Source organism: Acomys minous, assembly GCF_964271855.1.
Source record: "Acomys minous genome assembly, chromosome: 2".
NCBI classification, from domain to species: Eukaryota; Metazoa; Chordata; class Mammalia; order Rodentia; family Muridae; genus Acomys; species Acomys minous.
Window position 1 is genome coordinate 132338356 of NC_140484.1, and position 27989 is coordinate 132366344.

At 42.9% G+C, this 27989-nt stretch overlaps 1 protein-coding gene across 5 annotated transcripts in view; it reads right to left on the bottom strand.

Annotated features, from left to right (window-relative positions):
- Window positions 1-27493, bottom strand: part of POLD3 (DNA polymerase delta 3, accessory subunit) — an 82540-nt gene extending 55047 nt beyond the window's left edge. For 4 of the 5 annotated variants that reach the window (XR_014777561.1, XR_014777562.1, XR_014777563.1 and 1 more), the window contains exons 1-9: window positions 27280-27491; window positions 25793-25848; window positions 22126-22228; window positions 16598-16637; window positions 14756-14888; window positions 9007-9268; window positions 7213-7285; window positions 3736-3901; window positions 489-598 (exon numbers count right to left, since the gene is read on the bottom strand). Coding sequence is in view for 2 of the 5 variants with exons in the window: in XM_084774010.1 (XP_084630136.1) it covers window positions 489-598; window positions 3736-3901; window positions 7213-7285; window positions 9007-9268; window positions 14756-14888; window positions 16598-16637; window positions 22126-22228; window positions 25793-25848; window positions 27280-27339 (1003 nt within the window). In the remaining 3 variants the exon portion in view is untranslated. Of the gene's footprint in view, window positions 1-488; window positions 599-3735; window positions 3902-7212; window positions 7286-9006; window positions 9269-14755; window positions 14889-16597; window positions 16638-22125; window positions 22229-25792; window positions 25849-27279 lie in introns of all 5 variants that reach the window. The other variant, XM_084774011.1, reaches the window with a different exon arrangement.
- Window positions 27494-27989: the final 496 nt, after the last annotated feature.

The following is a 27989-nucleotide window of genomic DNA, read 5'->3' on the forward strand; positions in this document are numbered from 1 at the left end:
TGTTCTTAAGAGTACTTGATATTGGGGCTGGAGAGATGGCTCCGCAGTGAGGAACACTGGCTGCTCTGCCAAAGGTCCTGAATTTGATTGTCAGCAACCACATGGCGTGTACTACCCACCACCTGTAACTCCAGCCCCAGGGAATCTAATGCCTTCTTCTGAGTACTGCATGCATGTGGTACTTACTTTAAAAATTCAAAGTACTTGATAATTGTTTTAAAAGTATATTAGTTTTCCTGAAAGTGACCCCTGTGGCTATTCTGTTTGCTGTCTGACAGCACTGCCCACACCTAACCCTGGAAGGGCCACAGTGCCACTGCCTTTCAAGAGCAACACTATGGTCTTCCAGCTTTGCCAGTTTTATTGATTGTTGTATCTAAAATGCTAGGGCTACTGCTGTCATTGTAGTCCACAGTAAGTGACATTTTTAGGTCCTTGAGCGTGAACCAAGAAATGGCCCCCTAACAGAAAGTAACTGCCATGTCTACCTTCATCTTCACTGCTGTCGGACTGAGGGAGCCTGATTCTTCTCCTCTTTTTCTTCAGGGTTTCTGTTTCCTTCGCTTCCTCATCAGATAAGTCTGCTCGCTTCCCCCTGCTGACGTCCAGGAATAAATTAAGAACAAAACAGAACAAAAAAGATTCATATATTTAAGTATGCATGTGTTCCTATGCACTTCTTTTAGAGCTCACAGTCTGAATTCCAGAGGGTAGAAAACAAACAAGGGAAGACTGATCCCTTTTTCTTTTTTTAAGCCATCATTTTTTGTTATAATTTATCCAGATTATATCCCAACTATTATCCCCTTACCTGTATCCCCTCCCCCCTCCATTTTGCCCTATTCGACTGATTCCCTTTTTGTTTTTTGACACAGAGTTTTTGTTTCTTGGTTGATTAGTTGGTTTTCCCAAGACAGGGTTTCTCTGGGTAGCTCTGGCTATCCTGGAACTTGCTATGTAGATCAGGCTGGCCTTGAACTCACAGGATCCTCCTGCCTTTGGCCCCTAAGTGGTGTAACACCATGCCCAGTAGAAAGATTGATTCTTTGGCGACATATACTGTTATATACACAACTACATCATTTATACAGTGGCAAGAAGAAAAGATTTCTCCAGCTCTCTGTAGGACAGTTTATCTAGAGTCCTCTGGATGCCTTCCCCCCAACCAGCAATGTGAATCATTGTAAAGCGTATTAGCATTGTCTTTTTTTTTTTTTTTAAAGATTTACTTTTTTTTTAAATGTATACAGTGACCTGTCTGCATGTACACCTGCACACCAGAAGAGGGCATCATGTCACATTATAGATGGTTGTCAGCCACTATATGATTGCTGGGAATTGAACTCAGGACCTCTGGAAGAACAGTCAGTGCTCTTAACCTCTGAGTCATCTCTCTAGCCCCCTTTTAGCCTTTTAACACACTTCAGATAAGCAACTAGACAATCATAATACAAAGTCCAGGAAATGCTGTCCTAAGGCAGCTCTGGCAGGCATGTGTCTGTAATTTCAGCAGGAGGACTGAGGCCAGCTAGGCCACACCGTGAAACGTTGCTTCAAGAGAAGAGCATGCTCTGCCAGTTGCACTATTATACAACCCAATAACATTTAATGAACAAGTAACACTGTAGGGCACCACAGTTAAGAGCTAAGTAGACATTCAGCAGGTAGGAAGGGAAGACAAATATTCTGAAGCGAAAGAACGTGAGCAAAGGCATAGCCAAGACTGTAAAGCCATTCTAAGGATGTAATGAAAACCTAGGCTCTGTCTTGATGTTATTTAGCCTGTGTGCTTTCTCCATTACAACATTCATTTAATCAGTAATAATTTAAGGGCCTACTGTGTGTAAAGACTCAAATACATGTAAACCATAGTCTTTTTGTTATTGAGTACCTATGTCTTATTCAATTTTGGACATCAACTTTCTTTTCTATTTTAGCTAGGAAAAAAAAAAAAACCCAGAGTAAGCCAAAGGAAATAAACATATGGACCGAAAGCAAGGAGACAAAAAAAAAAAAAAAAGAATTAACAAAGCCTAAAGTTGTTACACTAAGGAGAAAAGATTAACAAGCTTTTTACAAAAGAGGAAAAACATGTACTTCCAAGTGGGAATTAGAGAATAAAGAAATCTGTAGTCATAACTATAGAGTCTACAAATACTCCAAAACCAAGGCTAGATTATGAACAACTTTAATAAGCTCAAGCACTTAGAGGAAATAAACTCCTTTAAAAGCACAACTTACTCAAAACTGATCCAAAAAGAACTAGGAAATTTGAATAACACTATTTAAATGAGCTCTCATATATAAAAATAAAAATCCTTCCTATAAAGAAAATCCAGGCTCAGATTCACGGATTTTATTATATATTTAGATTTTATTATATACTTAAATGTATTAGAAATATATCTACATAGGGCCAGAGAAGGCTCAGCAGATCAAGGCGCTTGGTGACAAACTTAATGAACCAAGTTCTACCCCAGGGCCCCACTTGGTGGAAGTAGAAAACCGACTCCCACAAGTATGTCTTCTGTGCATACACACACACACACCCACCTACCCACCCACCCAATAAATGTAAAAAAAAATAAAATAAATTCCAAACTCCTTTGAAAAATGGGAAACTCCTCTTATCTTATGAAGTTAACATAATTTTGATACTAATACTACCCAACTACCAGGAAAGAGAACAGCTGACCTACAGTCCTCAAAAATATAGGAACAAACCCCTCTCTTCAAGGCAGTATCAACTGATTTAGCAAAGTGTAAAAACAACAAATAGGACCAGGGAGCTAATCCCAGGAATGCAAGGGTGGCTTAACATTTTCATGTTAATCAGGATAATCCATCATTTTAGCAGGAAAAGTATATGAGACATCTCAGTAAAGGCAGAAAAACTATGTTAAAATTTAAGGCCAATGAGCAAAAGCCTCTCAGCAAACTTGGAATAGAAAAGAACATACATATCCTGGGAAAGGACGCCTACTAAAATCTAAAAACCTACACATACATTTGCTATTTAGTGGTGAGGAGCTGACTGCATGCCTGGTTGCAGCCTCCAGTGGTGATTGCTGTGATCAGGACTAGGGACATTTTAATCCACATATATCATGTGCTCCCAGGAGGTAAAACCCACTGGACAGAGCCTTACTCCTCTGAAATGTCACCATTTTGTTGCTCCAACTTTACCACAAAGGTTGGTTCTTTGTGGGCCTATCAGTGCTGACAGTGTCCTTTAGAACTTCTCAGCAGACTAACCCTACCAGCTATGAGGTAGTGTCTCAAACTCCTGGGTCCGTTTTTAACAGCTTGTGTGCTTTTTATTTTCTTTTCTAATTACATTTTACCACTTGAAAAATAAACTCATTGATATAAAAAGAAAACAAAGAACTTTTTCTCTTAAACTGGACTGGAAACAGTAACTTCTTGCTGGGTAATTTGATGTGAAACACAGACACATAGGCATACTTACAGTGTCTACACATTTAAACTGAAGTCTGGGGGCAAAGGTGATCAATTTGCATCAATAGGTACAATGGTGGCCTTGCTCCTAAATCCCCCAAATCCACCGCCCTGTGTCCTGACTCCCTGGCTGAGCTGTGGGGCTTCTCTCTTCATCTAGCTGTAAGGTTACATCCCTAACACATTAAGTAGGATTTAGGACTGAGCTGAAAACTGCCTGCTACAGAAAGCCCAAACACAAGACACCCCCTCCTCCACGGGACAAAATTTTCCTACCATTTTTTTTCCTTCTGCTGCATCTTCACAGGCTCTGCCTTTCTGCTGGACTTCTTCAGAGCTGTGGGAGCTGCCAGCTTTGGTTCGGTGACAGACACTGAAGGCTGCTCCACTGTTTTCTCTTCTTTCACTGCTTGTTCTGAATCCAAACTGACTTTAAGTTTATCTACAAATAAAGTACAGCAGCCAATATATAACCCGCCATACAACATTAATCCATCACTGTGTCAGTCCACTGCGTGCCAGGTAACATGTTGGGAGCAAGGGATAAAAACAGTGCCTTGTCCTAAAAGAGAGCACAGCTGGTTTAAAAACACGTGTATCCTCTCTTCTGCTTCCCTCTCATCTCTCCTCACATCACAGCTCTAAATGACAGCAAGCACAAGGCTTAAAAACACCAAAATCAGCTTTTGGGTTTTCATTTTAAAAGTTCTATCTATGTATTTATCGTGTGTGTGCTGGGGGTGTGTACGCCATGGCATGTGTGTGAAGGTTAGAGGAGGGTGCTCCCTCCTGCTTCCATGCAGATCCCAGTGATCAAACTGGGGGTGTCAGGCTTGGTAGCCCCGAAGTTCAACTCTTGTGAAGTAGCATACAGGAAAAGAAAGCTGCAGGTAGTCATGATGTTCAACAGAGTACAGCTTAAAAGTGGGTGACAGATAAGTTCATAGCAACATCTTTTGTATCCTACCTTAAAAAAAAAAACCAACAACAAAACTAGCTGGGCACAGTGGCCCACGCCTGTAATCCGAGCACTCAGGGAGGCAGAGGCAGGTGGATGTCTGTGAGTTTGAGGCCAGCCTGGTCCACAAAGTGAGTTCAGGACAGCCAAGGCTAACATAGAGAAACCCTGTCTTGAAAAACCAAAAATAAAATAAAATAAAATAAATACTTTCTTTTTTTTGCTTGTGTGGGTGTTTTTGTCTAAACGTATGTCTGTGTGCCTGTGGAGGGCAGAAGAGGGCATTAGATCCCCTGAGTCTGCAGTTACAGGTAGTTGTGAGCCACCTCGTGAGTGCTGGGAATTGAACCCAGATCTTTAGAAGAGCAGCCAGTGCTTTTTAACAATTGATCTATCTCTCTAAGCCCTGAATCCTACCTTTTAATACCTAGAGACTTGTGCTGGGCGTGGTAGTGCATGCCTTTAATCCTAGCACTCGGAAGGCAGAGGCAGGCAGATCGCTATGAGTTTGAGGCCAGCCTGGTCTATACAAAGTGAGTCCAGGACAGCCAAGGCTACACAGAGAGACCCTGTCTGGGGGGGGGGGGGGAAGAAAAAAAAGAAACAAACAAAAAACCACCAGAGACTCCAATCTCACTACCACCTTCAATAGTGAAACTGAACTCATTCAAATCCTGCTTCCCTCTGGGTAAGCGCAAAATTAATTTTTCTCTCTGAGAATTGGAATAATATTTACAAAACTATCAGGCGCAAACATTAAGTGAATCACTCAAGGTGAATCACTGAGGGAAAAGTGAGCATTGGATATGGGCTTCAGTCAGTTCAACTCCTGACCCGGGTCTCTACATTAAACTGAGACACACATACACGTAAGGTGCAGTGCAGGACAGGAAGGACCCAGCCAGGCAAAAAAAATACAGTAATGCACAATCTAGCCTCGTGCATACCCAGTGATAGATTTTTATAGGCAAAGTCACAATATACAATTGGAAAGCTATATTCAGCAGGTGGTTCTTCAAAAAGCACTCTGGGTTACCTGTTCTGTAACTGTGGAAAACAACCTGTCTGAGTCTTGGCTCATATGCACAGGTTAGGACAATAGTTTTTAAAAGCACATACACTCATCGGTAAAGTAGATAATGGGTCAGAATGTGAAATGCAATCCATCATATTTTTGAGGGTTGGTGTGGGAAACCTAAATGGTGGGCTTCCACTAGCTCAGTGGTGGTAGCATTGCTTCCATTTTTAATTCTGTTCTTATCAGTGATTTTTGAACTTTCCCACTAAAACATCCCAAATTGACTAGGAAAGTGAACATTTTGCAAGCAATAGAACTTCATTCTTTTTAAGGCTAAGTCAACACTCATTGTCTGCATCTATCTACAGGCAAAGGTTTTTTTGGTCTATTTTCCATTCGGCTGCCAGTATGCAATAGTGCCAAACACATAATAAGTATTCAATCAACATTTTATATTTTGACATTTTAAAATTAATACTAAATAGTCACATATTGTACATATTTTTAAATGACAAGTAAAAGATCCTTTTCCCGGGACTAGAGTGGCTCAGCAGTTCCGAGCATGCTCTATCTACCTTTCCCAGACCCAGAGCAGGCAGCTCCCAGTGGCCTGTAACTTCAGCCTCAGGGGCTCCCACATCTTTTTCTGGCTTCACGGTAAACTGCACTCATGTGAACATATCCCCACAGATATGCACATACAAATAATCAAAAAGTTTTAAGTAAGTAAAAGTCCTTACTGGATCTTAAGGTAACAACAAACAAGCAGCAGCAGCAGTAGCAGCTGCAGTATCAAAATTGTTAAGAAATGGTTATCAGACTGAATACAGTGTCCCAGTACCAGCCTGGCAGGCCAATGACATTATGATGTGTGGTCACAGAAATAGGAACCTCCTATGCACTGTTCCGGCACCACCACCAAAGCATGTTTCTGGACATCTTTCAAGTACCACATTTTCTATACATTCAAAACACAAAAACATTCTTTTCTGAGAGCCTCCACAGCAAATAAAACACCATCATTTCCAATCCCCCTCGAGTACCAATCTGACCATCATGGAAAAGCAGAACTCAGACTAATTTTGCTTGGATAAGCACACAAGGCCACAGATCTCTATAAAACTGACACTCCAAGATAGTGTGTGGTTCCCACATTCTTCTTGGTGTTCTGCCACATATCCCAGGGGATGAGTACTTGATATGAGAAGTATAAAAATACGCAACTTCTGGCTCTTTCTATTAAGAAAGAATTCTTATTTAAATAAAAGAGATCTTTCCTTCCTCAAAAAAAATAAATGCACTTAAATGGCTCAGCCATCACTGCCTATATTCACATTGACAGTTAATACAGTGCTGTAAGTAATCTTACTAACAAGACAGGCAAAGCATTTGCTTTTGTGGTCCCTGGAGAGACAGGGACCTGAGCAAACTGATGCCAGCATCCATCGTATTAGGCAGCCACTCTCTCAGTTTAATTATCCATTTTCAAATGCTCCATGAAGTGAGTATTTTATTTTCTTCCTAAGGCAGGAAGTAAAAGCAGAAACAGTATAAACTGCCACCCCCCACCCCCTCACCCCAGGAGCACTCAAGCACACCCAGAAAGTCCCCTGAGTGGCTGGTTACTTTCAGCAGTACAGTGGTCGGAACAATGTGAATCTGTTAGGAACCAGGGATGCCTGGATGGGCAGAAGCTGGACTACTGGCCTCCACCTTGGGCATATGTCACCACAGTAACATTCATCTGTGAGTTCAGAGAAATTAAGAACATGCTTACTCATAGCAGCTTTTCCAAAAAAGTTGCTCATCAAATTCCCTTTTCCTTGTGCTTTGCCCCCAGATGAAGATGCCTAAAAGCATAAAAAAGAAAACACACAAGTTTTAGTTTTGTCTAACATTTAGACTGCTCTTGAAGTACCATGGCCTCAAACAATCTGCAGCAATACATCACACTAAGTGCCAGACATGATGGAACAAGACTGTAATTCCAGAACATGGGAGGTGGAACTTGGAGCATCAGGAGTTCAATGTCATCCTCAGCTACATAGCAAGATCAAAGCCAGCCTGTGCAGTGAGGGACTGTCACAAAAACAGAGCATCCCACCAACTCTATATACGGTGACAAAATGTGCAGGTGTTAGCTACAAGAACCTAGAACAGGAATCCAGACCACCAGACAGCATCTGATGCTAATTCCCAAAGCTTGCTTTCTGTTTTCACAAATTATTCATGAATACATATGAGCTTTCCTTTAGCACACTTAAAAGCTATTTGGTTTAAAAGAATTAAGTCAGAAGTGGTATGGTAAACAATGGGAAAGAAGGTAAAGTGTTTTTAATTATCAGAAGTGGATCTGAATTCTGGACCTACCACTTAATAGCAGTATGACCTGCAGGCAAATTACAAGTCTGGGCTCTAGTTTTATTACATACAAAATAAAAAACAGCAAGACTCAAGCAGAAATGATAAGAGGTTTTCCATAAGGATCAGACTGTCAGTTCACAGAAGGAATTCAACTCTGTCTGCTTGCCGCCTTCCCTCCTCTTTCCCAAAGCAGAAAGCTGAAAACAGCGATGACAAAAAGAATTAGTAGCAACTATAGCTGTACTTTTCTAGGTTTTTAAAAGCAGTATTTTTATATTTTTATTTTATTTTCTTTTTGAGATAGGGTCCCATCATGCACCTTCAACTTCCTGCATGCTGGGATTACAGGCATGGACCACCAAGCCAAGAGATAGTGATTTTTCTTAATGCCCTTTAGTTAGTGCAATTACTGAACAATAAAAAACAAAGAATGAGGATGAGGACAAGAAAGAAAGAAAGAGAAAGAAAGAAAGAAAGAAAGAAAGAAAGAAAGGCATAGACAGATAAACAGAACAGAATGTTAAATATGCAAGGAAGGAAGAAACATAGCAAATCCCAGCTAGATGTTCTCCGATGTCACACTACCAGCACAGAATTCCTCAGACTTGCAGTTTTTCAGTGGTTTTCATGTACATTATTTCAATGGCTGTCACAACAATCTTATTAGTGTACAAGCCAGGTATCATCATTTTATAGAAAGAGAATTTAGGGGCTGGAGAGATGGCTCAGAGGGTAAGCACACTGTCTGTTCTTCCAAAGGTCCTGAGTTCAATTCCCAGCAACCACATGGTGGCTCATAACCATCTATAATGAGATCTGGTGCTATCTTCTGGCATGCAGGCAGAATCCTGAATAAATAAATCTTTTTTAAAAAGAAAGAAAGAGAATACAACCTTGGTGAGAAGTATTATGGGAGGAAAAGGGCTATTAGAGGAGACAGTAAACATTAACTAAAATATGGTTCACACTGTATCAGGCATGGTGGCTCGTGCCTCTTCCCAACAGTGGAAAAGCAGAGTGGGGAGAGGAGCCTGAGTTTGAGGCCAGCCTGGACCTGACAGCAAGACCTCAAATAACCCTAAATGTTCAAACTAAAGTAGAAAACTCAGAACTGACTACAGGACCCTGCATGAATAAACCAGAATGGAAGCTCTGAAGCCTTCCTGGCCCCCCACTCTGTTATACAGAAAAGGCCTCTTGTACTTACATTTGTTACTTCTTTGGCCTCTGTTTTCGTTTCCTTGTTGGTGTCTTGGGTTTTAGTAGCAGCTTTAGAGACCAACATTCCCATAATTCCTTTGGGCTGCTGGGAAGCCTGTTTGGAGGCAGGTGGGCCATGGCCGTTGGTGGTCAGCTCACTGGCTTGTACCTCACTTGCTGCCTGAAGATTTGATTGCTCAAATTTTCTGGAAGAGGAAGATTCTGCAGGCGCTCTGGGTACCGCAGCCGCACACTGTATGGCACTGAACCTAGACAAGTGGGTATGAGATTAATGTTGCCATCAACCTCACTGTCAAACTCTGTGCCTTCTATGTATCTTTTCACATTAATATAGAACTAGGGATTTTGTTTTTTGAGACAGGGTTTCCCTGTGTAGCCTTGGCTGTCCTGGACTTAACTTTGTAGACCAGGCTGGCCTTGAACTCAGTGATTCGCCTGCCTCTGCCTCCCAAGTGCTGGGATTAAAGGTGTGCACCACCACGCACAGCAAAACTATGGAATTTAAAAACTAGACTGGATCATAGAAAATTTTCATGTCAAACTCTTATTTGTGTAAGGAAATAGGCAATGCTAGGCAGTGTGGAGGAGTAACTTTGGCCTATGATGTACTTACCTAGTTATGGAGCTAGAACTCAAGTGATCATTTTCTACCACATCATGCTGGACACACTTGCTTTTTTGTTTGTTTGGGCTTTTGCTCTTTTTTGTTTGTTTGGTTGGCTTTAGATAGGGCCGCTCTACATAGCCCTGGTTATCCCACAACTCACTATGTAGACAAGGGTAGCCTTGAACTCACAGAGATGTGGCAGCCTCTGCCTCTGGAATGCTGAAATTAAAGGTGTGCACCACTACCAGACATCTACACTTGCTTTTATTCACCTCTTACTCTCCAGCAAACAGTAATAATCTCAGCGTCCTTGGGAAACCAGAAAGTCCTCTGACCAAGTTCGAGAAGCAGTAACTATCAACCAAGTCAGAGATGAAAGCTATACATTATTAACCAGTTTCTTGGGACCTCTCCTAGCCAGTGTGCCATGCATTAAAGAGGGAAATAGGGATAGAGCCACTTGTTCCCATAACTCCTGCTGCTTTGCATCCAATTGCTCCTCATTTCTAAAAATGCCAACTTATTAAAAAAAAAAAAAGTATACCAGGAGGCTCCATGCTGACAGCTCAGTGATGTTCAGTGAACAGTCTGCATAGAGTATTACTGGGAACACTCACCTCTCACTCTCCAGTCAGTGCCAATGTGCCTGTTCCACATGACTGTAATGCAACAGTCCACCACGTGAAAGAGAACCTATTCAGCCCTCTCAGGGGTTAGACAGAAAGCAGAGTTCCCCAGCTTTTCCTAACAAAGAAGATATTTTACTTCCCAGTGTTTTGCTTATTGGGGTAGGTGAAAGTTCCCTGGAGGCCCTCTTCAGTCTTTGTAGTACAGGCACTCAGTGTAAGACCTGGAACACAGCAAGGATCAGGAAGGGTGACTGGCTGAAAAGGGGGGGGCTACTGGCTTCCCTTTCCTCTTCAGTGTATCACCTCAGCTTAGAATAGAAAATGGGGAAGATGCAGAACTATGTGGAGATAGGGCTATTCAAAACTAACTCGAATAACTGTAAATGGCCCCAACAGTATTTCAACTCAGAAATAAGTGCTGACTAAGCAGCTTCAGAGCAACACAACTCTTCTGCGGAGTCGTTACGGTCCACTCAGCCCACCTGTGGCTGGAGAGAACAGATGGAAATCATTTACTTTTACCCACTGGTCTTCCTCACTGGCCTTGCAGTACTTCCAGGTACAACGGAAAAGGCAATGTTTGATTTCATTGTCAGCATCGAAAACTGGCCTGAAGACAACTCTTTATTTGGTTTGCATTCCACACCTTAGGATCAGGACCAGCAACTGGCAACCAGGAAGAGAGCAAGTGAGGCTGGAATCTCACCTTGCTTTCATAACATTTTCTAAAACACAACAGCAGATCTCAGGAGGCTCGCAGTTCTTAGAAACAAGCACAAACTTCTTTAATGAAGATAACTCTCCCCTCTTTTCCTCTCTTCTCCTCTTTCTAATCTAGGACTCTCAGATAAGATGAGATGGTTAGGGTGGTGGTGGTGGTGGCGCACACCTCTAGTCTCTCTACTGTCAATTTAACGAGATCTAGCATCCCCTGGGAGGCCCACCTCTAGGCACGCCTGTGAGGGAATACTTTGACTTGGTTAAGTGAGGTGGCACCATTCCCTGCAGTGACATCCTGGACTATATAAAAAGGAGAATGAGCGCTGAACAAGATTCCAAAGCTCCATGCTCTTTGATTGGAGCTGGAGTGTGTCCAACTGCTTCAACCTCCTGCAGCCTTGACTTCCCCAGTGCGATGGACTGTGCCACTTGACTGTAAACCAGAACAAATCCTTTCTTCTTTAAGTGGTTTTTGTCAGCAACAGGAAGATAAACCATGATTTGGGGTCTCCTGTAGTGCAGACTAGCCTCAAATCCCCACATAAGTGAGGATGACATTGAATTACGGATCTTCTTGCCTCCACCTCCCAAGTTCTGGGGTCAAAGGATGCACCATCACGCCTGGCTAATTCTCAAATTCCAAAGGACATGCTCAGTAGTAGTAGAGTTCATTACAGTGCATTATTAACTACAGGCAGACACTGCTTTAAACTAGTGGTTCTCAACCTGTGAGTTGCAACCCCTTTGGGGATCAAATAAACCTTTCCCAGGGATCACATATCACATCTCCTGCATATCAGATTTTCATTACGATTCATAACAGTAGCAAAGTCACAGATATGAGGTAGCAATGAAATAATTTTATGGCTGGGGGCCACCACAACCTGAGGAGCTATGTTACAGCGTCTCAGCATGGGAAGGTTGGGGACCACTGCTAACCTTCCGGGCAGCCTTTGCTCTTTGCTTGTTCACCACAACCTGAGGAGCTGTGTTACAGCGTCTCAGCATGGGAAGGTTGGGGACCACTGCTAACCTTGCGGGCAGCCTTTGCTCTTTGCTTGCTTATTTGCTGGACAAGAACAGAACCAGTTTCATCTGATACTGGATATGAGTCATCTTAACATGCCACAAAATTTTAATAAGACTAATTTTTAAATAAGATTAAATATTTTACATAAAATTAACAAAGTGTAGCCAGGCATGGTGGCGCACATCTTTATTCCCAGTACTCAGGAGGCAGAGGCAAGAAGATCTTTGTGAGTTTAAGGCCAGCCTGGTCCGCAAAGCGAGTCCAGGACAGCCAGGGCTGTTACCCAGAGAAACTCTTTGAAAACAAAACAAAAAACAAAATTAGCAAAGTGCTATTTTTTTCTTGAAATCCTTCTCTCAAACAGGAGATTTGTAAATTATTCTCTGGCTACCTAATAAATACTCAAATGCTCATTATATTCAAAGTTTTAGAATAAAGAGACAAAAACAAAACAAAACAAACCCCCAAGCCCCTACCCTAATGCCCATTTTTATTAATACAGTCATATTACTATGTTTACTATGTTTACTATGTACCAGGCACCATTTTGGAAAAGATAAGTTAACTGACAGGAACCCTAATCAGATGGTATTTAAAGGAAAAACAGTTGTTGATTCTGTATCAATTTTTCCAAGGATCTGTGTCTTTAAACTACCCTATCCCCTTTATTATCTTCAACCACTCCTCTGATCCTCAGTGATCCACCTGCCTCAGCACCAATCTTGTGGTTATTTCTGTGGTTGCACTTTATTCTGCAGTGCTAAGGGCAGAACTCAGGGCCTTATGACAAGCAAGGTCTACCAGTGAACCACATCCCCTTAAATAAATAAACGTGTGTGTGTGTGTGTGTGTGTGTGTGTGTGTGTGTGTGTGTACTGAAGTACAGAAGGCCATCCCTAGATCCAATGGACATCTTCCATTTCTACTGACTTGCTTCTCCAAAGCATCCACCAACCCCATTCCTTAAACTCTACCCTCAGCTTATGTAACCCCATATATTTTCATAATTTTCCACTTCACTGGATGCTGCTTCTTAGACCCCTCTTTTTCTGTCCATTCATTAAAATAAAAAGCTACTATTAAAGAGCACTTACAATGAACCAAACACAACTGTAAGAGCTCTGCATACCTTAATGTACTTAATCCTCTATAACCTGTGAGGTTGGTGGCATTGCAGGCTCTACCATAAGGAAGCTGAATCATGAAGAGGCTAAATAGTTTGTAGAAAGTCATACAGCTGGTAAACACTGCAACCTTGGGTTTCATCTTCGGTCCTTCTTCCAATCTACATTCTCTCTTCATAGCTGTATCTGCTGCTCTGGTGCAAAACCACTCTTTTTACCTTGAGACTTACCTACCGCAATGGATATCTTTACTTGAGCTTTCTCATCAGTTCCACATGTCCAAAACCCAGCAGCTCTATAGAAATACTCACAAGAACCTGACTCCCGTCTTCTAATTATTTCCCACCTATATTCTAGTCATAGACAACGATGACTATGCAATGCCATGTTTCTCTCTCAGCTCCATCTTTACTCTGACACTCCTCTATCTGGCAATTTCTACTGGGCCTTTGCATCTCAACCTAGATGCCTTACCTCTTTGGAAAGCCACCTGTTTTTCCCCTTCACTCTACCCATCCAGAAGCTGGTAATAAATGCCTGTCTCTAAAACCTTCTCATATCATTGCTCTAATAGCACTGCACTATAAATAACTGCTATCTCCTGTAGGCACCAGCCTCAGGAACAGGCACTGGGCCACATTCTCAGAAGTGTGTAGCTCTTCCACGGTATTCATCAGATGTATGCCACACAAAGTCAAGCTACCTTTTGATTTATTTATCTGATTTTATATGTAAGTGTTTTGCCAGCATGCATGTCTGTGTACCACATGCTCTCCTAGCATCCAAGAAGGCCAGAAGTAGGTGTTAGATTCCCTGCAACTGGAGTTATAAACAGTTGTAAGCCACTATGTGGGTACTGGGAATTGAACCTGGGTCCTCTGCAGAAGTAATTAAGTACTCTAAACCTCTGAGCCACCTCTCCAGCCCCCAAATTTAAATTATTATTAAATCAAGGTGGTAGATACTCAAGTATATTTTTAGAAAACTGACTTGAGCCCATAGTACAATCTTACAAAGGAGGGATTATCACAACTGATTTAAACATGAAGAAACCAAAGCTAGAGAGTATTAAGTAACTAGTCCAAAGCCACTGAGCTAGTAAGTAGCAAAACACAACCTAACCTATGATTATCAGTTTCTAAAATGCACACGCATTATAGTCAGTCATTGTCCAGTACCCTGAAGAACACAAAAGATTTACAAGATCTGATCTTGGCTATTGTGCTTTGGGGCCAACTTACTTTTGGCTGGAAGGAACGGGACCATCAAATTTAGGAACAATTTTTTGAAGGGCAACATTTGAACTAGCTACTAAAGGATGGGTAAGATTTAGACAAGCAGAGACTGGGGCAAAGGGGTAGTGAGGGGTACAACAAACATCTCTGGTGGTGATGACAGGATAAATATATGAGAGAGAGATTTATGGGGAGTCCACTGGAGTTTTCAATCTGGGTTGTGGCTGCTATTTTTCACTTATGATGTACTAATAAAACTAGGCATGTGTCTTACTGCAAGATAAATGGGGTTTTACTAGACTTGGCACTCACTCTTAAGAGGCAGCCACTGTGTAAACACCTTACAAAATCAATTCGTAAAGAAGCCCACAAGAACATTAAGGAGCTTACTTGCTGCAGTTCTGCAAATTGCTTTTAAGGATGTCATAGTCGGTATTGAACAGAGGCCCACTGTCCTTTAGCATAGCTTTCTGGATGCTGTACACATGGATGCTGGCAGTCACAGCTAACTTGGACTTCACTGCTACAAGTCAACAGGAAAAGCAGGCTGTTAATACACAACTTCATAGCTTGTGGGGACTTTAACAAGAAACTCTTCTGCACTAAAACCATTTGCAATCTAAGGTGGTCCAAAAACTCTACCAGGCCAAACAGTTCTGTGTAAAGTATAACATCAAGCCTCTGTCTACAATGGGGGCATGATGGTGCTGAGTCATTGCTAAGCACAACACCTGTGAGGGACACTCTGCAAACAGTAATTCATGATTAATGATGGTTAGGATGCTTTGTTTTCAGTCAGTTAGAGATAATTAAGTAATCCATACCTGAGAAGACTCGGCTCTACCAAGAAGATTTAGTTATATGTTACAATTTCAGTTTAGAGAAAGAGCAGAGTCCACAGAGCAAAATCAGAAGACAGTCAGCACAGGAGCACACTGGGTTCCACAAGGGACAACACTGTGCCTAACCTGTTCCCTGTCCCCAGTGCCTAGCACAGAGCTTGGGACATGGCACCACACATGGCCGTTTCTTAACATGTCCTATTTTGCCAAAGAAAGTTTTATGCAACCTTACATAGAAAATAACAGGTATGTAATTTAAATACTTACTGATAGTAAGTCATAAATAATGTTATTTTAAGACAACCCTTTGGCATACATATATAAAGACTGAAAGCAAATTTAACACACTAATGAAACAAGTGTGTGTGTTTATTTTTATACAATGAATTGAAATTGTAGCTGAATATCTGACACTGGGGAATGCAGGACATATCAATGTTTTTTAGCTGATCGATATTTTGCTTTTATAACCATCAATGCTGACAATGCCACCACTTTGCAGAAATACATAGTAAAAAATAGAAGAAGTATATTTAGGCCATTTCAGATCGTTAGAAATCCTCTTCTAATCCACACTGGAATTCACTGATTTTTTTTTTTTAAATAAAGCCAGTAGCAACTCAAATAGCAATTTTTAGAATCAAATATTCTAACATAAATACGATCTCCAAACATACTAACTTGATAACTTACATGCTAAGGAACGATGGCAAAAAAAAAAAAAAAAAAAAAAGTTAACTCTTTATTTTTCATCATTAAAGTGTTTTGTTTCTATTAGAGCCCATAAGTTTGCATATACAGTAAAGACTACAACTGAGAACATCCAACACAGCTTATGTCGTGCAGAGCCTCAAGCCTGAGCCAAGGTGTTTCAGGAGTGCTCACTGGTGTCGCATGACAGGACGGCATACAACACAAGGGCACTCACCGTGTGGTCAGAACTAAGGCTGCAGTGGGGTACAGGAAGCAAAGTGGGTAAGCACTGCCACAAGACTGTCAAGACTCATCACGCCTGGTTTTAAATTAAGTCTTGGTTGTTATGAGCTCAGTTTGGTAATCTTTTTGCATGCTCTACATTCGGTTACTCAACTCCACATGGGGTCACAACCCACACTTTAAGGAGCCATGTCACCTGGAATTCATGACAATATTTATATGTCTTCCATGGGTCCTGAAATCTGTCATACATGTACTTTATACATGTAGCTGCTACGAGTCTTAAAAGTGGGAAGTTAGGCAGATGGAAGAAGATTTTAATGTCTCAGAAACCATTATAAAAGGAATATAAAACTGTTTGGTTAAATAGCCCAATCCACTCTAGACAGACTGAAACCCAATCAATGCCCTAAGATGAAAAGCAGAAAGGCTATTCGGCTGCTCAAAGGCTTACCTTCCAGTTTCTCTTCTCTCACTACTGCGACCTTGTGGCACTGCAAAGAACAACACTCCATCAGTGCTGAGGTTACAGAAGTTCAGCTTCTAGACAATAACTCAGTTGTGCTTAGCTATGAAATAAGAAAAACACTGGGTACCCTGAAAATGCACTGCAGTAAAGAGCAGTCTGAATCATTTTTAATTTGCATATTTTACAGGTTCTTGAAAAGAGAAATTAAGAAAAATAAGAAGCCAGCCTCAATACTTTTATGAAATAAACTGTATCTCAAAACAATAGAAGAACAATTTTTAGCAAATGATTTAATGATAATTACTATATAACCAATGAATAAATGAAAGTTAGAGCTGTCTATTCTGCTATGCTCATAGATTGGTGCCCAGCCCAATTATCACCAGAGAGGCTTCACCCAGCAACTGTGGAAATGGACACAGAGACCCTCGGCGGAGCTTGGGAAATCCTACTGAGGGCCGAAAGGACTGTAGGAACCAGAGTAGTCAAGGACACCACAAGAAAACCCTGAGACTCAACAAGCCTAGACCCACGGGGCCTTGCTGAGAATGAACTGCCAATCAGGGGCCTGCATGGGCCTAGCCCAGGCCTTCTATACTATGTTACAGTTGTATAGCTTGGCGTTTTTGTGGGACTCCTGGGAGAGGGAGCAGGGGCTGTTTCTGACACTTTTGCCTGCTTCTGGGGCCCTTTTCCTCCTACTGCATTGCCTTGCTCAGTCTTAATAAAAGGGGAGGTACCTAATTTTATTGCAACTTGGTATGCCATGTTTGGCTGATATCTCTGGGAGGCCTGCCCTTTTCTGAAGGGCAACAGAGTGGTGGATGCAGAGGGAGGAGGGTAGGGGGCAGAGGGAGGGGAAATTACAGTTGGGATGTAATATATGAAAGAATAAATTAATAAAAAGTTAGATTTGCTTCTACCATATGCTGACATAAATCCCAGGTGGATTAGACTTAAATGTTAGTAAGAACATCTATCCATGCAATAGAAGAAAATCTGTGATTGTTCATGGCTTAAAACTACCCTAAGATTAATTCAGCATCCAGGAATAACTGAAACACTCTTAAAAGAAAAGAAAGCATTTTAAATGAAAACAAAAACTTTAAGCAAAGTACAAAGACAAATGATGAGAATAAACAACTAAAACTTGTATCACAAAGGATGCTATAGCGTCAAAACATAAAGACAAAGAAGAACTGAGGAAAATTAAGAGCTTTTAGAGAAACACAGGAAGTGTGAGCAAACAGTTCCCAGATAAAAATAAGCAATGGTCCTGACTCGTGACTAGAGGTGCTGTATGGGGCAGAGAACTTCATTGACCGTTGGTGAGAATGAGAGCAGAAGTGTCTGCTAAGCCCCATTTACCCTGTCCGGGAATGTAGCCCTAAAACACAGAAGCCATACACACGAAGGGCTCACTGTCGCCCATCTGAAACAGCCAAGGAGATCAGTAAGGAACTGATGAATGAACCAACATATCAATGCAGCCCTTCTGTGGCTACAAGAGAACCATCTCTATCACTAAATGGGTAGGGTCTATAGTTTAAAAGCTCAGTTCAAAATCGGGTGTAAAATACGAGAACATGCTGGGCGGTGGTGGCGCATGCCTTTAATGCCAGCACTCGGGAGGCAGAGGCAGGTGGATTGCTATGAGTTCAAGGCCAGCCTGGTCTACAAAGCGAGTCCAGTCCAGCCAAGGCTATTACAGGGAGACCCTGTCTCGAAAAAACAAACAAACAAACAAACATACAAGAACATTTATCTAAGAAAAGGGTAATATAAATAAACACAATTGTTTCTATTAAAAGCATATATAAGAACTACAATAAAAACAGAAGGGAAAAGCAAACCAACGCAATAGTCACCTACATGGAACAGGGGGAACTAACAAATTGAAAGCAAAAGGGAAAAAAACTGAGTTTAAATAGATCATGAATTCGTAAATTGCCACAATGAGAGATTAAGTGATTTATACAGGATATATCCTACAGGAAAAAAACCAGCAAAAAAGCCAGGTGGTAGTAGCACACACCTTTAATCTGAGCTCTTGGGAGGCAAAGGCAGGTGGATCTCGTGAGTTCGAGTCCAGCCTAGTCTATAAAGTGAGTCCAGAACAGCCAGGGCTTGTTATAGAGAGAAAACCCATGTCAGAAAACCAAAAAAAACCAAAAAACCCTTCTTGAACAATTTTCAGTAATTGTTAGTAAAATATTCATTTTTCTACTCTAAATCTCTTCTTTGGCTGAAGCAACATGTGTTTATATCAATGTTAGGAACCACCAAAATTTGTAATATAGAAGAACAATATTAAAAAAAAAATCAGGCTGGGCGTGGTGGTGCACACCTTCAATCCCAGCACTTGGGAGGCAGAGGCTGGTGGATCGCTGTGAGTTCGAGTCCAGCTTGGTCTACAAATTGAGTCTAGGACAGCCAAGGCTACACAGAGAGACCCTGTCTCAAAAAACCACAAAATAAAAAATAAAAAAATCAAGCAAGCTTTTTTGTTTGTTTGTTTGGTTAGTTGGTTGGTTTTTAGGAGACAGAAACTTACACTATGTACAGTCTGGCCTCAAACTCAGTAATCCTCCTGCCTCAGCTTCTCAAATGCTGCTGATTACAGGTATGAGCAACCATGCTTGGCACCAAAGTAAATTTTTGTTTGTTTTAGTGTTTAGTACTGAAGGTCAACCCTGAACCCTGCACATGCTAGGCCAGCACTCTACCACTTAACTATCTCCCCAATACTTCAAAACGTTTTAAAAAATGTAATCATAAATTTGAATTAAGAAATTCATGTTTAAAATTCCCTTTTAAAAATGAAGCAGGGCAGTATAGCTCATTGCTGAAATGCTGGCCATGCAAGCATGAGGATCTGGGTTCAGGTCCCAGCACGCATGTAAAAAGATAGATGAAGTCAGGAGGATCCCAGAGGCCACTGGCCAGCCAGGCAGGAGCGCTTCAGTCCCAGTGAGACCTGTCTCAAGATCCACAGGGGACAGCTTCTGTGGAACAATTCTAAGATGACCTCTGGCCTTCACAGGGGCATGCACACCTACACACACATACCTACACACACACTCACACACACACACCTGCCTGATCACATATACAAACCAGGCATTCCCAAAAATGTCACATTCTGCAAAACTGCACACTAAAAACTGCAGGGCTTATGGGGGGTGGGGGTGGGGGGCGTGGAAGGAGGCATTAGTAACCCTGAAAAGGCTGCAGATTTCTAGTACAGCCTAGGGCAGTAATTAATTCATACCTAAGGAAATAGTCTAGACAGCCAGGCAGTTCAGTATGGCTGAGTGCTCCTCTCCTCTGGGCTACTGAAAACGCACAGGCGCAACAGTGGGCATGCCACCTTGCTGTGCGATCAGCACGGAGCTGACAACTGCAGTAGGTGCCTGTCAAGGTGAAGGTCCCAGCAAGTGCAACACCACACACGCCATTACCTTTTACAGTTCTATTTTACATTTTTTGAAAGAGGTCTTGCCCAAGTTGGCATCAAAATCTTGACTCTCCTGCATAAGCCTCCCAACTGCTGGCATTATAATATGTACAACTACACTAGGTTTCAATAAATGGTCGTCACAGAGCCAGCTGTGGTGGTTTACAGCTGTAATCCTGCACTGTCGACAGCGGCAGGTGGGTCTCTGTGAATACCATCAGTCTAGACTTCTAGGCAGGCTATACGGTGAGACCTGTCCTAAAACAACAATAGCAACTCTTCATAGAAAGATTCCAGCTTAAAACTTGACTATTTTGTAACCTCTGGTAAATTAATAACAAATTGGGTGATGATTTTAAAAAAATCATTCTCAATTAAAAATTACTACATAATAAGCTAGTAAGAACTTGTAATGACAAGCTCTAATTAACACAAGAATCCAGTAATCAATGGTTCTCAATCTGTGTGTCAAGATCTCTTTGAGGGTTGCATATCAGATTTGTGATCCATAACAGTAGCAAAATTAGTTATGAGGTAGCAACAAAATAATTGCATGGTTGGGGTCACCACAACACGAGGAACTGTATTAAAGGGCCACAGCGTTAGCAAGTTGAGAACCACTGCTGACTAAACACTTGAGTTTCACACAGCATGCCAACAAGGAAAGAAAATGCTGGCTGGAGAATGCAGGGATCTGATCCCAAAGTTTTGTTTCTCCTCATATGTAACCAAAACCACTTAAAAGCTTTTAAATTTCATATGCTTGGGACTCTTGTTAAAAAAAAAAAAACCCTGCTGGGTGTGGTGGCGCACGCCTTTAATCCTAGCACTCGGGAGGCAGAGGCAGGCAGATCGATGTGAGTTCAAGACCAGCCTGGTCTACAAAGAGAGTCGAGGACAGTCAAGGCCACACAGAGAAATCCTGTCTCAAAAAACCAACAAAACAAAACAAATCTCGTCAGTGTTACAGCAAATAAAGTTGGGACTGTGAACCTAGAATTTTAAGGAAAAGTCAAAGGGAAGAAAAAGAGATTTTATTGGATCTTTAAGTCCCTGATCCTGGGACTGATGATGGTGAAACAGAAATATGTTCAGATAGGTTCAAGGAAAGTGAAGACAGAGAAGGCACGCCACGCCCTGGACAGGAAGCCAGTGTGTGAAAACTATGAATGTTCCCAGGGTTCAGTCTGGAGCAAGAGGTACAAGACAACAGAGCTTCCGGTGTTCCACAAGGCCTGCGAAGGAAGACCAGTGATGCCTGTGCCTGCCCTGAGGAGGACATGGAGGGCAACAGGAGACCAACAGACCCGAGACTGCTTTGTGGTTGAGATGAAAAAGCAACAGTACCCTATGCTGGTGGACTAGATGCAGAAGGGACTAGAACAGAAAAAGATACAGGAGCCTAAGCATTCTCCCAGCCCATGCCTCTGGACTGCAAAGCCTTCATTTGCCCACCCCCTACCAGTGGGCACCTTTAAGTGACCGATTAAATAAAAAGCAAAGTTGGCTCATTTTTTTCTCCTTTTTAAAAAGGAAATATTTATTATTATTTGTATAGTATTCTGCCTGCATGTGTGCCTGCACACCACAAGAAGGCAGCAGATCTTATTATGGGTGGTTGTGAGCCACCACATGGTTGCTGGGAATTGAACTCAGGACCTCTGGAAGAGCAGACAGTGCTCTTAACCTCTGAGCCATCTCTCCAGGCCCCTTTTCTCCTTTCGTAAGACCTGAATTTGTGGCTTAAAATTTGAGCAGGATGAAAATTAAGTACCAGTGTCCTCAATCCATATTCAAGAGAAAAAAAGAGGTTCAAGGAAAAGCCCCTCTCTAATGTCTCGTTCCCTAGGTAACTAACAATGATAGTCTCTTCATCACAGCCAAGGCATCGCCTAAACCTTCCTGAGTGTCAGATTTAGTTTAGAATTTCAAATTGCTCACTCTTTTCAAGAGGTGCTTTAAAACTTCCATACCACTCCGCTGTGCTTCTTTCTCCTGTTATGTCTAATCCTGTCTGCATCTCACGCACACATAGGCTCACTACAAGAGAACTTACAGAGTGTCCGTTCTGTATAAGACTGCCAGACACCAAGTAGGTAACATGCAGCTGAGCTCCCGAATTCTCCTTCCGCTTCCTTTCAACATATTCGTAGAGCATCCTGTTCCAAACAAGACAGAAGGGATTCATTAGTGTGCACCTTCACCTCATCAACTCCTGACTCCTGAGTCCGAAGTCATATATATGACATCTGACAGTTTTCTAAATAGCACATTTTTTTTTACTTACTGAACAGATATTTGAAAAACAACAACAACAACAAATGAACTTTAGATGGAGCATGAGACTAGAGCCAACTTGTTTGAGTTGGCTCAGTGACCCAGGAAGTAACTGAAATAAATCTAGAAATATGGCATCCAGAATAAAGTTTTCTAGGTTTCATATCTTAAGGAATAAAGCAGAACTGCCATCATGAACAATTCTAATAACCCAAATTCATACACTGTCTACAAGCCTCTGTTCTCAAAGTAGCCACTGTCTTACATGTGCTTTGGGGGGATGGAGAAGACTTGGGGTTTTAGTAATTCCAGGTGATCACTATGTTAAACATCCCAAGCTATCATAGACATCATGCAAACACACACACACCTCTGATACTACTGAATTACTTAGAACCAGATGTTTCATGACAGGAATATAGCAGGTGTTACACCGACCACATCCAAAGTGTCATTAACCTGACATAGCCACAACTAAATGCAGAAAAGTCGCTTGCAGTAAAATCCTTACTCACTTTTATTGCAACCACCCAAAATACTAAGTTGACTCCCCTCAATAATCTAGAGTTTGACAACAATAAAAATATGCACATCATTTGTCTTTATTTCAAGAAATATTTAGAAAGTTTCAACATGTCACACTTCAGTTGAGAATAGCCAGAAAGTCAGAAATTCTGAGAGCTAGCTGTGGTGGTACATGCCTCCAACACTAGAGGGAGAGACAGGGGGATCTCTGTGAGTTCAAGGCACCAAGCTCCAGGTCACCTAGAACTATATAGTAAGATGCTGTCACCGATAGATAGATAGATAGATAGATAGATAGATAGATAGATAGATAGATAGATAAATAAATAAATAAGCCAAAGAAAACCTCAACCTCCCTGTTGATTAATTACTCTCTTCTCCAGATGCCCCCTTGTAGCTTCCATGATACCCTGGCCTGAGTCTCCTGCTACCCCAGTTGTTTCCTGCAGTTCGGTACCTTCCTTTCCTTAGCTGCTGGTGTTGTTTTTAGCCATCTTCTTACTCTATTTTAGTATGACCACCTACCCCAGTCTGCCTGAGTCTGAGGGGCTTCCTGGGGCATGGAATATGTTCAGTCACCTTAGCCAGCCCTCTGGGAGTCTTCACCCTTTACCTCTCCTCATGCAATGAGCTGCTAAGTCTCATTAGCTCTCTCTCGCACAACTACTTCTTAACTCTACGCCCTCCAAACCTCTTTGCTGGACTATTTCAATTCCCAGTGTCAACTGTATCCTCTTCTCACCATCATTATCTGTGAGGTTGTCACGGTGAAGTTTTAAAATGCAGGTCAGGAAAAAAAAAAGCCAACAGATTAAAAACAAAGTGAAAACTTTACTGAGTGGCCACTTGTGTTCTACAGAGTATCAAAGGAGTCAAAGCTCTTGCCATTTGGACCAGCCCTCTCCTTCCTAGAGTGTAAGCTTGATATTGGGAGGAACCTGAACAGCGATCCACCTGCCGGCCTCTAACCGGAGGAGGCAGAGGCAGGCAGGTCTCTTGGGTTTGAGGCCAGTCTGGCTTACATAGAGAACTGCAAGCAAGCACAGGTCTCATCTACCTAAGTCCTCGTGGAGACAAGCACTCAGGAACTACCTCCCACCCCAAGTCTTCTCTAACACACAAAGCCCAGCAGAGCACCTCCGCCTCCAGAGTGTTAACACAGCTGATCCCACATCAAGTACCACAACACCTACCACACTGCACACTACCACTACAGAGAGACCATGAGAACACCCTGGTCCATAGCCCCAGCTGAAGCTCCAGACACCATACAACCAACACAAGCCATTCCCACTGTGCCCGCCCACACTGCAGAGCCTAAGGTGGGATAAGACGGCCTGCTTCCACTAAATTTTTGGCCAATTTGTTGCACACTCATAGTAATCAGAACAAGGACAGATTCATCAACAAGCAAATCATCTGTGCCTCTAAGGACACCATCAAGAACGAGCACCAGCAGCCGGCAGAACTGAACTCAGTCACTCTCTGGTGCTCTAAGGTACCTAGCTGGCAGTACTCTGTCAGAGCAACCTTGGAGCTAAGAAACCAATACATCATATAATGGAATAGGTTTTGGCCATAAAAATAAATTATGTACCAATACACAGTATAGGCTGGACAAGCCTTGACTGGTAACTGATGTAGGAGGGGCCAGCCCACAGTGGGCAGTATCGTGCCTGGGCAAATGGTTCTGAGCTGTGCAGGGAAGGTAGGTGAACAAGGAGAGAGAGCAAGACGGCATGCTGCACTCCTACATCTGAGCTTGTTGGTGCATTTAATAAAATAGTTACTTTTCTGTTGCTGTGATAAAAGATCGTGACAAAAGCAACCTATGGATTAAAGACTTTATTTGGGCACACAGTTCCAGAGGGATAAGAGGCCATCGTGACAGGCAAGGGAGGGTGAGCAGGGAGCTGAGAGCTTCCATCTTCAAACGCCAAACATAAGCACACAACAGAGAACATGAGCATTAAGTGGGGTGAGACCATACACCCTCAAAGCTCACCTCCAGTGACATACCTCTTCCTGCAAGGCTGCACCCCCAAACCTCCCCAACAGCGCTACCAACTGGGAACCAAAAATTCAAATATCTGAGCCTATGGGGGAGGCGGGGGTGTCATTCTCATTCAAACCCCACCACACAAGTGATGCTAGCCAGAAGCCAAGGCTGCTAAATTACCAGCTAAATTACCACCACACACTTGTACCCAAGGCCACTGATCTAAAGAGAGAAACAGGGCTGGGGACATGGCGAAGTGGGCCCAGTGCCGGCCATGCAAGCATGAGGACCTGCGTTCAGATCCCCAGAACACAAGCAAAGCTGGGTAAAGTAGCATACTGCTGTAACTCCAGCTCTCCTGCGGCGAGAGGGAGGCAGAGACGGAAGAGTCTCGGAAGCTTGCAGTCAACCAGTCTGGTGTACACAGCGGAGAATAACAAGAGGTCCATCTCAAGCAAGTTACAATGGGAGGAGTGAGACCTGCACGCATCCTGTGGCTCCGTGGCCTATGTGTATCCATATTCACACATGTGAACACACAGACACAATTCAAAAGAGACCAAAGTCGTGAAAATAACATTCTTTCCTATTAACCCAGAGGTAAACAGTCATTTCTAACCTAAGAGAATTAAAAACGAAGGCAAACTTTTCTTTAAGGGGCTGGCTACTAGGAATCTGACTGTGTTCCAGGGTGTATATGGACAATACAAAAACACAAATTGGACTTCTGGGTGGTTTTTTTTTTTTCTTTTGTGGAGGGGAGGTCACAAGTATATGGGGTGGAGCTGGGAGGACTGGGAAGTGAGTGTGATCAGGGTGCATGATATGAAATTCGCAAATAAACAAAAGTACTAAGCTGGAAAAAATAAATAGTTTAAGGAAACTTCCAACACCATTAAAATGAGCAGTAAATTGGACTTACTGTTTGGCCTGGTTAACATGAACCCCTAGTGTATAGCTTAGCCACTTGTAAGTCACCTGAAAGAAAAAAATAACATTTAAGGTTTGCTTAGATGATCCCAGGGTACAGGCAAGTGCCCAGAGCGCTCCTGAAGGCCCTTATTCTTGGGTCATGATGTCCTATAAACTACAGTAGCTATCAGTTAGAAAAGCCATTCATGCGGTGAGTGAGGCCAAGATGCTTAGCTTACAAATACTCAGATGTTTCCCAGACTGATCAGTGCAAGTGAATCTACAAAGGTGACACAGAAAGGTGGCTCCATGGATAAAGAGGCTTGCTACCATACCCTTAAGAACCTGAGTTTGATCCCTTGGATTCGTATGGTGGAGTGGGAGAGCTGGTCCTCTGACATCCACACGTGTGCCACGGCATGGGTAGGGGCATGTGTGGGCATGTTCTTGGATGGTCTGCATGCACGCGCGCGCGCACACACGCACACAAATAACACAAAATGTAACAGAAAAAAAACTGTTTTAAGAATCTACAAATCAAGGGGCTGGAGAGATGTCTCAGAGGTTAAGAGCACTGGCTGTTCTTCCGAAGGTCCTGAGTTTAATTCCCAGCAACCACACGGTGACTCATAACCATCTATAATGGGATCTGGTGCCCTGTTCTAGCACGGAGGCACACATGCAGGCAAAATACAGTATAAATAATAAGTAATTAAAAAAAAATCTACAAAGCAGTCAGGAGTGGTGGTGAACGCCTTTAATCTCAGCACTCAGCAGGCAAAGGAAGGCAGATCGCTGTGAGTTCGAGGCCAGCCTGGTCTACAAAGCGAGTCCAGGACAGCCAAGGCTACACAGAGAGACCCCGTCTCGAAAAACAAAACAAAACAAAAAACAAAAAAAAATTTTTTTAAATCTATCCCCATAAACACGTCATCTGGCCCTTTGCTTCAAATTCCACTTCTAGGGATAACACTGCAGCCTAGAAGGCTTGAGAGGTACCAAACTGGTACACGGGCTCACAATGACAACGTAATGGAAACATTAGAGTTTCTCTAGATCTTTACACCAGCCCGGGGAGGCGGGTCAAGTTGCTTTCAATATTTAAATTTCCAGGAAGAGGAAACTGTCTCTGGGGGATAACCAATCAGTAGCCGTGATAAGTCGTCCAATTTCCCCCCCTCTCCCCAAGCTGAACACGGGACTTTAAGTGCCCACCACCCGACAGGGTAAGGGGGAGGAGGCCTCACGAACCCCGCCTGCATCCCTGGCTCTGAGCCCCAGCGCCCCGCACGTCCGCCCGAGGCTGGCGAGCTTCGGCGCGCCCTAGGCTCTGCCCGCTTCGCGGTGACCTGCGCCCCCGCCCCTCCTTGGCCGACCCCCCGCCCCTGAAGCCACAAGCCCCAGGATCGAGACCCTCCCGCCGCCCCGGCAGGCCCAGGACCCCGCACACCCGCCTCGCGCGCCCGCACCCGCCTCCCCCCGGTCCTAGCTTCTCACGATCTTGTTCTGGTCGGTGACGAACTCGTCTATGTTTTCTAGATACAGCTGTTCCGCCATGGTGGGGCGGCTTGTTCAAGCCTCTGCTCAGCCCCCAGCTGCAGCTCCCGCCGGCGGGAAACGGCAATGCACACTCTCACGGCGCAGGTCGTCTCCCACGGCAACCGAGGCGACGCACTACGGCGGCGCGTGAGGGCCAAACTATTAAAAGGCCGCCCAGGATTGACGTAGCGGAAAGCAGGATCGAAACCGGAAATAAGTAGTGAGAGCGTGGTTATCTGTGCGGAGCTGGGAGCATTCTAATCTCTCCTCTGCCACTAGTAGACTGACTCACTACACATATTTCACAGCTATGAGTAAGAATCTTTCCACTTGGAAAGTGAGAAAAACACCTCTTGCTCTCTAGCATTGGAACTCCATAGTAGCTCACTTTCCTCCCACCCTGGGTTTTGTTCCCAATATCTAGGGTGTTGTGAACTCTTGAAAAGAAGGCTTGTCTGCAGAGAGTGATTGACTGATTAGAATTTCAGAGCCGGGCGTGGTGGCGCACGCCTTTAATCCCTGCACTCGGGAGGCAGAGGCAGGTAGATCGCTGTGAGTTCGAGGTCAGCCTCTTCTACAAAGTGAATCCAGGACTGTCAAGGCTACACAGAGAAACCTTTTCTTGATAAAACAAAACAAAACAACAACAAAAAACCTGTCTTGATTGA